General features: G+C 43.8%; 1 protein-coding gene across 1 annotated transcript in view; it reads right to left on the bottom strand.

The window, feature by feature from the left end:
• The window catches only part of LOC143696579 (guanine nucleotide-binding protein G(q) subunit alpha), a 187,661-nt gene that overhangs the window by 40,826 nt on the left and 131,795 nt on the right, over window positions 1–15,040 (bottom strand). Inside the window, exon 3 of the mRNA XM_077193161.1 lies at window positions 11,606–11,760. Coding sequence (XP_077049276.1) covers window positions 11,606–11,760 — 155 coding nt within the window. The remainder of the gene's footprint in view (window positions 1–11,605; window positions 11,761–15,040) is intronic.

Raw genomic sequence — 15,040 nt, 5'->3', positions numbered from 1 at the left:
AAAATATCTAATCTCACTCAGCTATTATTTCAGGCTATCCACACTGTGGTGTTGGTTTGCATCTGTCTCATACTGTGAATGGTATCTTTGAAGCCATAAATGGAAGTGGTTTAATGGTAAATAAGTGGGTAAGTCACCCAGCAATGTATGTGGGAAGTGAATAATATCTTTTTATAAGTTGCGCTCTTGACTTTACTGCAGATACAAGTCAAGAAATTACTTAGAAAACAGTATGAACATACAACCATTGGTGCACCCAGTGGTAAGAGGAAAATATGGAATCCATTTGCTGAGCTACCAAGAGGTGCAAATCAACTCCCACCTTTCAGGAAACTTACTTCCTTAGACACTCCTCTAACCCCTTCTGGTAAATGCACATCTATCAGATGTCTTCTTGCAGTGTACTAGCAGTGGATAGAAAACTTCAAAAGTGTTGCTAAGAATGACAAAGCAGCTCAGAAGATGAAAAAATGTGCAAGTATAGAAACTTACAGAATATATTAGAAGCTAGCAACAGAATTTAGAAACAACAAAAAATACAGGGAAAGAGATTTAGAAAGACAACACATACTAATGGTGAGGGGGAAAAAGCAACACTGAACAGATTAAAAATACCACTATTGTAAAAATGCTGGGGCAAAAACCTTACAAGACTACAGGAGAGATTCATGCAAGGGATGAAGGAAGAAGAAGAAAGAGATTGACACATGTTTAAAAACATATACAAGAGAGCTGGTGGCCAACAATTTTTCCAGTTTTTATTAAGTCAGATGAAATTACTGAAATCTCACCAAGTCAGTAAGCACTGGATGCTTACTTCCTTTTAAGTGCTTTGTCAATTGCAGTAATAAATTTCTTTTTTTTCTGCTTTGTGACATTGGTACTTAAAGCTGGCAAATTTTGTTTAGATGTTTGCCATGGTTTAGGAATGGTACTCCCCAATGTGAGAAGCAACAGCTCACTTTGAAAATTTAGAAAGGTTTATTAAACCTTAACAGAAATACAACAAAGGACTACATAAGGAAAAACCTGCAACACTGGGAACTACCCCTCATGCATACCACGTGGCCAGTTAGTCTTCAAGATGGATGCTCAGTCTTTTATACCCCTGGGGGTTGCATCAGCTACCCCTGGCCCCTCCCAAAGTCTGTCAGTCAGCTCTTCTTTGCCATTTATCAGAGGAGACTGCTTTCTTGTAACTTGATTGGAGATCAGGTGTTGCCATGCCGCACCCCCTAAGAAACAAGCTTTTCCATTCCCAACTGTCCCAGGTAAGGGACACGTGTGTACTCCTTCTTTTTTACCTGTCCTAGACAACCCCGGCTGTCTGATGGTATCAATACGGGGGGGGAGGGGAAGGAAGGGAACTATGGGGAGAACAGAGGACATCTAAAACATCACTAAAGCTTTTCTTAATATTCACACAATAGTTATCTTTTAATTGTGAGAGCCAATCATCTCATTATCCATCTATAACACCAATTTAGTTCTCCCACTAAGATTCTCCAAACCCCACTGCTGTTTACTTGCTCTCCATCCCTCTCTTCCTCCCCCACAGCTGGCCAGAAAGGAGAACTGGAGGTACAAAAGGTAAAGATCCCGGTTTGAGATAAGAACAATTTACTGGAAATGGCAATGAGACAAGAAAACAAACAGCAACAGCAACAATATTAACAACAAAAGTGTATGAAATAGAGTGATTCACATGCAAAAATGCTCTCTGCAGAGCCCAACCCGATGTGACTGCTTCCCCATCCTGACTGCCCTGTCTGCCACACTTGCTCAACCAAAAGGAATCCCTTCTCCTCAGAAGGGAGTCCCTTCCCCCACCCCCAGCAACGATGTGCGATGGTATAGAATAACCTCCAGGCCCTGGTCATGCCTCCTCCCGCCTACTGCAAAACCTAACCCTGTCCTGGCTAAAACAAGGACAATGTTTTATCCCTAAACATGTGTGACATGAATATTTTGATCAAATAATCAATTTAATCATATTAAAGGTTTAGCCATGATTATAAATAGAACATTGTGAAGTATAAAGTATAGAAATATCAGGAATTATGTGTTTGGAATGCGTACCACAGAAATCTCACTAAGAAGTTACTGGACCCTTATGTTTCAGTCAAGAAGCGATGGAGACTGTCATGCCCTCCAATTATGCTGCTTGGAAACCCACTACCCTTCCCATCTTGATTTTAACATTAAGAATTGGAATCAGTAGACCTCAGTAGAGATGACCAATGATTGTTTTAGGATAAGAATATTAATGAAGTTATTAACTATTGGAATCAATCAATGTAAAGGGTAAATTTAAGAGCAGGCATGGTATGCATAGTATGCAAAAGAATTTATATAACAATGATTCAGCAGAAAAAGTAAATAAAATGGATGAGGTTTGTTTGTTAAGTGTCCCCGGCACCCTGAATAAAGTAGTGTCTGCTTATTTGCATCAAAGGATAAGTTTGGATAAGTTTCTTTGACCCTGATTGTTGACATCCGGACTGTATTTTTAAATAATGCCTCTTTGGTTTCTGCTAATTGCTTTTCCTGGACTTACAGATGTAAAGAAACTCTATTTGCAAGCATAAATATAAGAGAAGCTCAGGTAAAGATTCATATATAGTGCTTCATAATTCTAATGTTTTATTACTTGTTCTAAAACAATTTTTGCAGACCATAAAATAAACTGAATTATTTTATAATTAAAATCTACAAAATCCTCAATAAATCATGTTGTTAAAGGGTTACAGATGCTGAGCTTTAAAAATTACCAATCAACTAGTATATTTCCCGTCTGCAAGAAAATGTATGAAAATTGTGTTTCTATAGCTCATTAATGAGCTGTATTATTTTAATACTACTCCAAAGATCTGCTATGGTGATGATTTCATTAGAACTAGGTCAAAACTAAGATTTGTTATAGATGGATAATGAGATGATTGGCTCTCACAATTAAAAGATAACTATTGTGTGAATATTAAGAAAAGCTTTAGTGATGTATAGTTATGTTATTGTAGTTTAGATGTTCTCTGTTGTCCCCATAGTTCCCTTTCCCTCCCTGTATTGATACCATCAGACAGCCGGGGTTGTCTAGGACAGGTAAAAAAGAAGGAGTACACACGTGTCCCTTACCTGGGACAGTTGGGAATGGAAAAGCTTGTTTCTTAGGGGGTGCAGCATGGCAACACCTGATCTCCAATCAAGTTACAAGAAAGCAGTCTCCTCTGATAAATGGCAAAGAAGAGCTGACTGACAGACTTTGGGAGGGGCCAGGGGTAGCTGATGCAACCCCCAGGGGTATAAAAGACTGAGCATCCATCTTGAAGACTAACTGGCCACGTGGTATGCATGAGGGGTAGTTCCTAGTGTTGCAGGTTTTTCCTTATGTAGTCCTTTGTTGTATTTCTGTTAAGGTTTAATAAGCCTTTTTAAATTTTCAAAATGAGCAGTTGTTTCTCACAGATTCAGTACAATTTGATCTGAAGTGAGATCAGATGCCTATTCCCTACTTTGGAGATTTTTAATTTTATTGTATTATTCTAAGGCAAACATTAAAATATATGCATTAATTTCAAATTTGAAATCAGTATTATATCTATCATGGAATCAAAGTTGGGACATACAAATATAAGAAACTCAAAGTATAAGAAAAGCTCTGTTTTACCTTCTACTTATGTTTGCTGTTCATTTAAAAATTAAAACAATCAGAAATCATCGTTAGCTTAATTTGGCTTTAAAATGTTCTTTTCCTACTTATGTACGCTAGAAATTTTCACTTATATGTAATTTCCTATGATTTTTAGCTTTCTTACCATTGAAAAATAAAACACAATATTTTATATTTGGGGACACTTAGAATCTATGCAATACAAGAGAGATTTTACAGTATTTTGAACCACTGTGCATCAAAATATGCATATATAAGTAGTAAAAGTGATAGACTGTGATGGTAACCAGCTCTATGGGACAGCATATTGCATAGAACTGTTGGTGTCACGTTGCCAGCCCCTGGGCTGAGTGACAAGGGTTTTGGCCAATCAGATCTCTCATAAGACTGCAGGCATTTCAGTGGTCCAGGACCCGAAGGGGCATGGAGTTCAAACCAATGAGAGCACCCAGACCGGGTCTTTCAAATCCTCTATATAAGGGAGGGCATGGAAAATAAAGGTCTCTGTGCCACATGAACATCTAGGGTGAGTGGTCTCTGTCTCCTTGCCCCTCACCCCCTGACACGTGACCTAACACGTGGTGAACCCTGAAGTGATAGAATTCAGCAGCACAGAGCAAAGGGGACACACAGCATTAGAGCTGGAAATCGGTGTAGAACCAGATTACAAGCAGTGTAAGAGCTGGGAATTGGTGTGGGAGCCGGATTACAAGGGCATCAGAGCCCAGATTGATGTTTGGAACCAGAGAAATACATCCTGGGAGCTGGGATTAGTGGAAGAGCCGATACGGTGAAAAAACGGGACTTTGCTAAGTAGCAGAAAGTGCTACAAGGTTTCTAGCCCTGTTTTTGTGGACTGGAATCTCTTAGGAGACCATGGGAGCTTGGATGTCAGGACCAGAAAACTCCATAATGAAGGTACTGATTTTCTTCTTTCAAAAAAGAGGGATAAACCACAATGAACGAGCTCTACAAGCTTTATTCACGTGGTGCAGAAACCATTAACTGCACATATCAGAAGGGAACGTTTTAAATTTGCCTTTTTGGGAGAGGGTTGGACAAAATATATTTGAGGCAGTCTTATTTGGCAATGATGCAGCCATCGGTATTATAAACCATGAACGCTTGTTCTGGACTTGTTAAAACAATTAGATTATGAAAGGCAAAGAGGGAAGTGCAGTAGCGCAGCCATTCCTCTGTTCCACCCTGCGTGGGAGCCGGCTGGCCCCGGCTACTGTGAAGACGTGCCCTGCTACATTGACACGACGGTTGACCACTGTGGAGTGATCGTGGGAAACCGCACAGCCCCAGGGAGTGGGGGAATCCCGGGAAACGGAGACCATCCGGGGGCTGCCCGAGCCGCAACTGTCGGCAATGCCCAGGGAACCAGCAGCGCCGGTTGCACAATCCGGCCACGTGGAGAGAGGGATGCCGCTGTAGCTCCGGGATGCCCTGTGTCCAGTCCGGACTGTTGTAATCACCATGCAGCTACCCCAGGCCAATATATCGCCGATCCAGGCAGGTATGCCATGCCACCCCGTTCTGGGGGAACAGACCACGTTGTGGGTGCTTCTTACCCCCTCGGGACACTATGCCATGCGGCCGCTCTGAGCCCTCCCAGGTTAAAGGGGAATTCCGCAGCCATTACACCGTGTCACGTGGCCGCTGACATCGCCCCCCCACCATTCGCACCGGGTCCGCCTGTACTTCCCATCACCATGGAAACACCAACTTCCCCGGAGATTTAGTGGGCTGGCTCCAAAGCCACACCTTCGAGGGATGTGCCTACCCCCATGACCCCGCCTGCGACAGGGGGCGGGCCCCTGCACCCAAGCCATCCTCCGTGGAACACAGCCTCACCTCCGATGGGAGTGGTCCCGCCACCGACCTTACCCCCAAGGGCAGGTTTGGGAACGCATCCACCAGGAACCCCAGCAGACATCCAACCCAGAAGCAGAGCAGCTACCCCCTCAGCCCCGCCTCTACCAGAACTACAGCCTTACATGCCGGCAAGGGACACAAGGTATCATCGTCCCCCTGCAGAACACCACGAGAATACCACAGTCGTCTTGTTGCTGACAGTCCTGCCAGATCCTGCAAGCATCTGGGAAAAGGCAAAGCTTGCTGCTATTGTGAGTGGAGACTATGAGGGAGCAGAACTCATTAATGTTCCTATATTGGGGGACGGGGAACCAGAGGATGAGACACTGGGAGCTTATCCTGTAATAAGAGGCAATGGGACTAGTTCTGACAAATATACCCCTTTTCAATGGCCAGCTCTATCTGAACTGTGTCAACTTGTGGCCAAGCATGGTTTGGGTTCTACTGCAGTTGCTAATATGCTACAGTTCTTAACCACTGAGGAGATAACTCCCTTTGCTATAAAGCAACTAGCAAAACTGATGTTTACAACTGTCCAATATATGGTTTTTGAATCAGCATGGAAGAGCAGTGCTTATAAACAAGGGTTAAAAAATCTAAAGATTCCACGGGAGGACCCATGTTATGGGGCAAGGGTCCCTCAGCTTCTGGGTCTCATGCCAGTGGACGATATGAAGCTCCAAGCCAGGTTACACCCACTAATACTGGCACAAGTAAAGGAATTGGGTCTGCAAGCACTGTTCAAAGTAGCTAGCATGACAAACCCAACCCAAACATACTCAAAGATAAGGCAAGGAGTCAGAGAACCATACTTAGAAATCATAGAGAGATTGCAAGATGCAATGGAAAAACAAATTGTTAGTGCAGAAATCAGCTAATTTTACAGCTGGCAAAAGACAGTGCCAATGAGGATTGCCGGAGGGTGGTAGAACTGTTACCTAATGAGAACCCATCACTAAATGACCTGATAAATGCCTGTGCTAAGGTTGGATCCAATTTTCATAACATGACTATGTTAGCAGATTCTATAACAGCAGCTGCAAAGGTAGCACCTCAATGCTTCCAGTGTGGTCAGGAAGGCCACCTGAGAGCAAACTGTCCCCAGAAGTCCTTTCCACGGGGGATGTTTCAAGGACAGAACAGAGCATATACCAGCTGCAGCTGATGAGGAAGGACCGGACATGTGGCCAAGGTATGCATGTCAAGACTTCATGCTAATGGTCAATTTCTTAAGAACCAAGGAAACAGGATACCGAGCAAGGAGAGAAATCGCTTGGTGACACAAGTAATTTCCCACCCCCCGGCACAAGCCTATGTGATCAGCTCACAAGAGGGACTCGGGAAGCAGCTGGAATGGATGTGTCCACCTCTGTCACAATAACTATATGCACTTCACAGGTACACAGGGTCCCTCTCTAGACTTGGGGGCCGATCGGGGAAGAATTAAGTGCACTGTTAATTGGAAAGTCCAGTACCACAATGCAAGGTATAATTGTACCCTATTGTTATCGATACAAGTTTTGCTGGACAAATACATGCAATGGTTTCCACCCCTACACCACCAGTGACCATTCCCGAAAAAACTAGAATTGCTCAACTTGTCCCTTTTAAGTCTTATATCCCCAAAACAGACTCTAGAAAGCAAGAAGATCAAGGCTTTGGATCCACAGGGCAACCCCAGGTGAACTGGACTCAAATCGTGATTAATGAAAGACCCAACATGGTTTGTACTATGATGATGCCTAAGGCAAAGCCCTCATGGATAAAGGTCAGTGGGATGGTTGACACAGGAGCAGACATCACCATCATCTCTGCCAACATGTGGCCACCATCGTGGCCTACTACACCTTTGGGATCTGCCATTGCTGGCCTAGGAGGGGTCACACAGATGCTGAAGCAGCAATCCTGTGCTGATAAAAAATCCTGAGGGCCAAACAGCTACAATATGGCCATACATCACTACTGCACCGTTGAAACTGTAGGGGAGGGATGTTCTGTCTGCATGGGGGATCCGGGTAGGAAGGGATTTTTAACAGGGGCCGCTGTGTTGAAGGGCGCAGGGTGTTCCACACCAGCCTTAAAATGGCTTACAGATCAGCCTGTGTGGATACCACAGTGGCCCCTTGAGGAAGAAAAGTTAAATGCCCTAAAAACACTTGTACAAGAACAACTAGCACAAGGACACATAGAACCCTCTATGAGCCCCTGGAATACCCCTGTATTTGTGGTAAAAAAGAAATCAGGTAAATGGAGATTGCTCCATGACCTGAGAAGAATCAATTCAGTGATGGAGGGCATGGGGGCTTTACAAGGCGGTATGCCTTCCCCTACAATGATACCTGGCTCCTGGGACATCCTGATTGTGGACCTAAAAGATTGCTTTTTCACTATTCTACTGAAGCCAAACGATACCTCAAAGTTTGCCTTTACGGTGCCCTCCATTAATAATGCTGCACCAGTGCAGTGTTATCGATGGTGTGTACTTCCATAAGGAATACGCAACAGTCCCAGTATCTGTCAGTGGTATGTTGCACAAGCACTCTCATCCATGAGAGAACAGTTTCCAGGGGCATACTGTTATCATTACATGGATGACATTTTGGTTGCATCCCAAACAAAAGGGGAACTCTTACAGATTCAGCCAAACCTGCTGCCAGCACTGAAATAATTTGGGCTACAGGTGGTGCCAGAGAAAGTGCAATAACAAGCACCCTGGAAATATTTGGGACTTAAAATTATGAACAAAACAATACACCCACAGCCAATTCAATTTTCAACCAAGCCTGAGAATTTAAATGATGCACAGAAACTTTTGGGTACTATAAACTGGGTCAGACCATATCTGGGAGTAAACAGTTCACAATTAGCACTCTTATTTGACCTCCTGAAAGGGGATCCCGAATTAACTTCCCCCGGAAAACTAACCCCAGACGCAAAAGCTGCTCTCGAAACAGTAGAGCAAGCTATCACAAACAGACAGGTCCACTGGATATGCCCAGAGGTATGTATCACCGTATTCTTTATCATTGCTGACTCTCATATTACGGGCATTATTGGACAGTGGAACACACAATGTCCTGACCCTTTGCACATCCTACAGTGGGTATTCTTACCTCATCGATCAAAAAAGTCGGCACCTACTGTGTCTGAGCTAACTGCACAGCTAATCATTAAATGCTGTCACAGGTGTCTGCAAGTGAATGCAAAAGACCCTGCACAAATTATTATTCCCATAAAACAAGAGGAATTCAAGTGGAGTCTTGCTAACTGCACAGCCTTGCAATGCACCCTTCAAAACTTTACTGGACAAATCACTTACCACTTACCAAGCCATAAATCACTAAAGCTAAGTGGTGAAACTACACTCTCTAAAACCCCTAAATAGCCGAACACCCCTAAAGGGTGTTACGGTGTTTACTGATGGCTCTGGGAAAACAGGAAAGGCCATTGTGACATGGATAGAGGAGAGTGAGTGGCAAACATTGGAGGGACACAAGAATGGATCACCTCAAATAGTAGAGCTACGGGCTGTAGCTACGGCTTTTCAATGTTTTCCCCACTCTCCCCTAAATGTCATAACTGATTCTGCATATGTGGCTGACATCGCACAAAGGTTAGACCGAACACTACTAAAAGAGATTGATAATGAGCAACTGTTTAAATTGCTAAAATTTCTATGTCTAACCATCCAGGCCAGGACTTACCCATACTACATCCTACACATCAGGAGCCACACAAATTTACCAGGTTTTATCACAGAGGGCACTGCCAGGGCAGATATGCTAGCTATCCCTGCTTGGACAGCACCAAAACCAGATTTGCTGGCACAAGCAAAGGCATTGCACAATTTTTTCCACCAAGGTGCTTGAGCTTTGCAGCAGCAATTTCAGCTGTCAAACACAGAGGCTCATAATATTGTTAGCATCTGTGTTGACTGTCAAGGTCACGCTGCGCCATTGCAGATGGGAGTGAACCCCCGTGGACTGCGTGCTTTGCAAATCTATCAAACTAATGTCACACACATCCCTGAATCTGGCCATTTTAAATACACCCATGTGTCAATTGACACCTTTTCCTCAGCAATATGGACTACAGTACACACAGGGGAAAGAGGACAGTATGCCATGGCACACTGGCGATCAGCTTTTGCATCCTTGGGCATTCCCCAAACCATCAAAACTGATAATGGCCCTGCATACATCTCACAGAAAACCAGGTGATTTCTACAGCTCTGGGATGTATCAAACCAAACCCGTATCCCTCATTTACTGACTGGACAAGCCATAGTGGAAAGGGCACATGGTACCTTAAAAGGTATACTTAATAAACAAAAGGGAGGTATGTGTGGTGAGACTCCACAAAGCAGAATAGCTAAAGGTATATACACATTGAATCACCTAAAAGTATTAGAATCCAGTTATCCTAAATCACTTCTTATCACTACAATCATCCTGCAATGTTCAATTGCCCAAACCCAAGGTAATGGTACAAGACCTCCTTACCAATACATAGGAGGGTCCTTGGGATCTCATTACCTGGGGTCGGGGATATGTATGTGTTTCAACAGACAGTGGGACATGTTGGGTACCTGCCAGATGCATCCGACCTGCACTGTGTCCTGCTCAGGACCACAGACAGCACCCTCCTGATAAACCCTCAGCAGACATCACAGAGCCGTGTGATCAGAGTGATTGATGACTACCTCATGGAAATCTGGGACTACAGTTCACATAAAGACTCAATCTGTTTACAAATTATTTCCCTGTTTACAAACTGTTTTCCTTGTCTACAGATTGTTTCCTAGTTTTCCAGTTGGGTTTGTTTTTGTTTTTTTTCTTTAATAAGGGTTGAATAATTCTTGTTCTTACAGACTGTTTCATTTTCTTCATTGGTTAAATGGTTTGCTGTTTTTACAAAAAAGTTGTAATCTGTAACCTATAAGCCTAATGCCTGTGGCATATTTACCTGAGCTCTCCCCTATCAGGTCCTGGACATAAATGCTGCAGCTATAATGCAAATTGAAATTTATAGAAAAGAAAGGGTTAGATGTTGGTGCCATGTTTCCAGCCCCTGGGCTGAGTGACAAGGGTTTTGGCTGATCAGATCTCTCATAAGACTGCAGGCATTTCAGTGGTCCAAGACCCGAAGGGGTGTGGAGTTCAAACCAATGAGAGCACCCAGACTGGGTCTTTCAAATCTTCTATATAAGGGAGGGCATGGAAAATAAAGGTCTCTGTGCCACATGAACATCTGGGGAGAGTGGTCTCTGTCTCCTTGCCCTTCACCCCCCTACATGTGACCTAACATAGAACAGTCTGTATGAGAGGCTTGATAAAGCAGAAGCAAAATGTGGTATGGTAATTAGAGAGCATTTGAGACAATCTCAGCAGACCTAATTCACACACTAGTAGCTCTCTAGCTGCCTAAACTGTATCAGCAAGGTATTTTAAAGTTTGTCTTGACTCAATCATGTATAAAGGATTGTGCTAGATAAGGACCCTCAGCCTACTATGCAGATAAATCTCCAGATTTTTGTTATGTGTATGCCATGTTCCATTGACTTAACCATACTTTTTTTTTTACCAGATGAAAAATTTTACCAGACCTCTGTAGTATATTACTCAGAGCATCTGAATTTCTTGGAGATGACATTTAGACAATGCTCAGGGTCCAATGCTAAATTCCATTGCTATTTTAAACAAGGAAAACAGATGTTCAAGGGCACTGCAATTTTTATGAATTGCAGAGGTCTACCTTTGATTGCACTTTCCTAGTAATAATGTAAGATTTCAAATTATCATACACTTATGTTTTGAGAAACACATACATAATACTAAACTAGATTCACTACCTTCCTTACAGTAGTCTTTACATTCACATAATTAAGTGCAGGTTTGTGCTGAATATGTATGCACACGCAGATACTTGTACACACACATAAAGAAACTGTACATGTAAGTACACAAAAAAATAGTATACAAAGATAAAGAGTATGAATTAATTTGATAGAAAGAATGGAAAATAAGATACAGTTATTTGTACCTACTATATACTTACTATTTTGTTGAATCTGATAACTGATATTCTCGTCGTCTATCATAACATTCCTGGATTCCAGGGTCATTCCATAAACTTCTCAGTGCATCTACATAGGGGTTCTCAAAAGTTGACACCTTCTCTACATCGACTTCTCGAACTAACTGTGCATGAGCCTAATTTGAAACAAAGAAAACAATTGAATTTATTTCATTTTCTATGTTTACAAATAGTTCATTTTCTCAGGTTGAAAGGTGCAGCTGAGTGTGTATTTTATTGCCATCTGTTAGCTGTGGGGCAGTTATCTTCTGTTAATTAGGCAGTTTTCTTTATCTCTTCCACTACCCATCCTCCCTCAGAGGAGATATCTTCTGTTAATGGGCCATTGAGTCTCACTGCATGACTGATAAAATTACATCATCCCCTTGTGAGATGCTCTGCCCAGAGGGAGGAGCCAAGCATTCCTACCTAGATATAATCTGAGATTTGGAACACCACAGTCAGCCTTCTCCCACTGGATTCCCAGAGGAGCAGCTTTCTTCTCCACTGGATTCTCAGAGGAAGACCAGGCCCATCTACACCACCACTGGACCTTCAGAGGAAAACTACACCCTTATACAGGATCACTGCTTCAACAGAACCGCATCTTTCACTCCAGGAGGACTGCACCCACCATTTAATCAGACTGCTGCCAACACCCTGACCCACAGGGTGTTAGGTTGTATTCTGATTCTGTCACTGTTGTTTTGTATAACTGCATTTTTATTTTTTCCTAATGAAGAACTGTTATTCCTACTCCCATATCTTTGCCTGAGAGCCCCTTAATTTCAAAATTATATTAATTCAGAGGGAGGGGGTTTACATTTTCCATTTTAAGGACGGCTCCTGCTTGCCTTAGCAAACCAAGACAGATTTTGGAGCCCAGTGTGAGGCTCAAGGATATCGAGAGAAAAAGGGTGAAAAAGAAATAGCAGTTCTTGAGTAACCTAATTTTTTGTGTGCTGGATATGGAAAACCCGTTAAGTATCACCATGTGGTCTAGCTTGCCCTGATTCGGGTGGCATGTGGTCATGGCTATATTTCTCCCATTTGAATGTCCTTATCTAAACATGGTTCCTATAACTAAGGCTACTGTGGCTGTTATTCAGTTTGCTTTATGGGTTAATAGGGGGAGGAATTCATGGATATTTAACTTCCTCTGGAAGGCAGGCACATGGAGTCAGAGCTATCACACACTAACTGTATGTTTTTGGGGTTACTTTAATAATGGTACCTACTGTGAGGAAATTATACCGGGGGAAATTTTCTCCCAACCCTTTAACCATCTCTTTGGGTCTGCCCCACCAGTTTTGGAAGGGTTCAAATCTTATCTAAATGCTAATGACATCATACAGTGGTCGATGTTGCTGATATACCTGTTAAGCCTGTTCTATTTAGCATTCAGAGATAAAGGAAGATTGACTTGGATAACCACCCTGACACCTACCCCAGAAAGTAGGGATACTGCCACAGAACCTGACACGGCTCTGGGGACTAGGGATGCTGCCCCAGAGCCTGACCATGCCCCACAGCCCCCCTCAGAAATAAACCACCCAGCTTGGGTGGGGGTTCTGGTAAAGGAGATACGTGAGATGAGCCAGATGCTGAAAGAGTACATTTCTCCAGCTGGTGAGAAACCCTCCTCCTGCCTCAAAGAGGGAGAGTTTAATGGTGCAGCAGTGGAACCCACAGACGTTACAACTGTCCAGGTTCCAGCTGAACTGCAAGGCCAGTCACAGCCAGAAACATCACCCCTGTGGAAATGAGGGAGTCTAAGATGAAATCAAAACACCCAGATAAGGATAAGAATGGAGCGCCTTCACAACCCACAGGGGAGCCAACAGTTGAGATCATCACAAAGTCCCTGACGTATGAAAGTCTACGTAATCTGCACAAAGACGTACAACAGGGACGTCAGGCTTATATAACCTGGTTACTTTGGGTCTGGGACCTTATGGGTACAGGTGTGCAACTAGATGGTGGTGAGGCAAGGAATGTGGGGCCCCTGACCCAGGACTCAGGTGTGAATCAGGTATTCATAAGGGAGCCAGGGTCCCCTTTCCCTCTGGGAGCAGCTTTTAATGAGTGTCAGAGAGAGGTTTGTCCACAGGGAGAGAATGCAAGGGCACCATCATAGAATGCGCTAGAAGACCCTTGAGGAAGGGATCCAACAGCTGAGAGAAGTAGCAGTATTGGAGGTACTCTTTGGGAGGGATGGACAGCATGATAATGACCCTGACAAAGCCAGGTGCACAGGGCAATTGTTGTAGACTGGCAAATCTAGGGCCATCTCAATACACCACCTTCATTGCAACAATTAATGCCGATACCAACCAAGACAGTAGGTTCTGTCGCCAACAAGCTTAGAAATTATGAGAGTATGATCAATGGCCTGATGCAGGCCCATGTCTCTGCTGTAATTAGAAGCCTCCAAGAGGAGATGAGGGAGATGAGGGAGGAGGTGAGGAGGAACAGTTCCCATACAGCACCAGTGAAAGTCACAGGCAGCAAAATCAGAGCCCAACATCCCCCAGATAGAGAGATATGGTACACCCTCCGAGCTGACCTGTGGTTCTTCCTGCGTAACCATGGGGAAGACATGGGATGTGAAACCTGTAAGAGTGATCTCTGGGGCCTTTTCGGGGGTCCGATCCAGCTAGCTCTGCACCTTGGCCCCTTGCAGTCTTACAAGGACAAAAGTAAAAGACTTGAGGCGCTCTTTACTCTGGGGACCAGAGGCCCACTTTATTCTGGATAGAAGCCGCCTGGGAATCAAGGTGGTGTCCCTGGGGGGAAAGCGGCCGGAATGTCTGATGGCAGGAGATATTAAACCCAGGGAAAGGGGGGCAGAGGAGAGGGGCCACAGCCAATGCGATACAAGTGAGGGGAGGGGGGAGGGGCGAGGGGAGGAGTAACATGGGGAGAGACCACCACTACTCGGGCTTAGGGGAGAGGGGAAGACCATGTGATATGAGGGGGGAACCCATGAGGATACAAACATACTATTCAGTGCAAAATACCAAACCCAGTGCAAAACAACAACTAAATATACTATTTAGTGCAATACAACAGAAACCTACTTCTGTCCTGGCAGAATGGGTGTGTCAACACAAGGAGGGAAACACTAACCAAGGGAGTTCCACTAAAGTGAAAGCAGCCTCAGCCTCCCATGACTGAGCTGCTGGGTATGATCTGTAAAATCCCCTTGAAGGTATCTCTAGCATGTATGCCCAGGGAAGGAATGATAAACAGGGCTAGAGGGGCCCTGCCTCTAGCCAGGAAGAGGCACAGGAAAACTGGATCTTTTGGACGGTGTGGATCCAATGGCCTGGCACATCAGAGCCACAAAAATTTGAAACGTTAGTTGATACTAGTGCTCAATGTACCCTAATGCCATTGGGACATGTGGGGGCAGAA

This window comes from Agelaius phoeniceus, chromosome W, assembly GCF_051311805.1.
Source record: "Agelaius phoeniceus isolate bAgePho1 chromosome W, bAgePho1.hap1, whole genome shotgun sequence".
In the NCBI taxonomy this organism is placed as follows: domain Eukaryota; kingdom Metazoa; phylum Chordata; class Aves; order Passeriformes; family Icteridae; genus Agelaius; species Agelaius phoeniceus.
The sequence above is the reverse complement of the archived record's forward strand: the minus strand, read 5'-3'. Positions and strand labels throughout refer to the sequence as shown.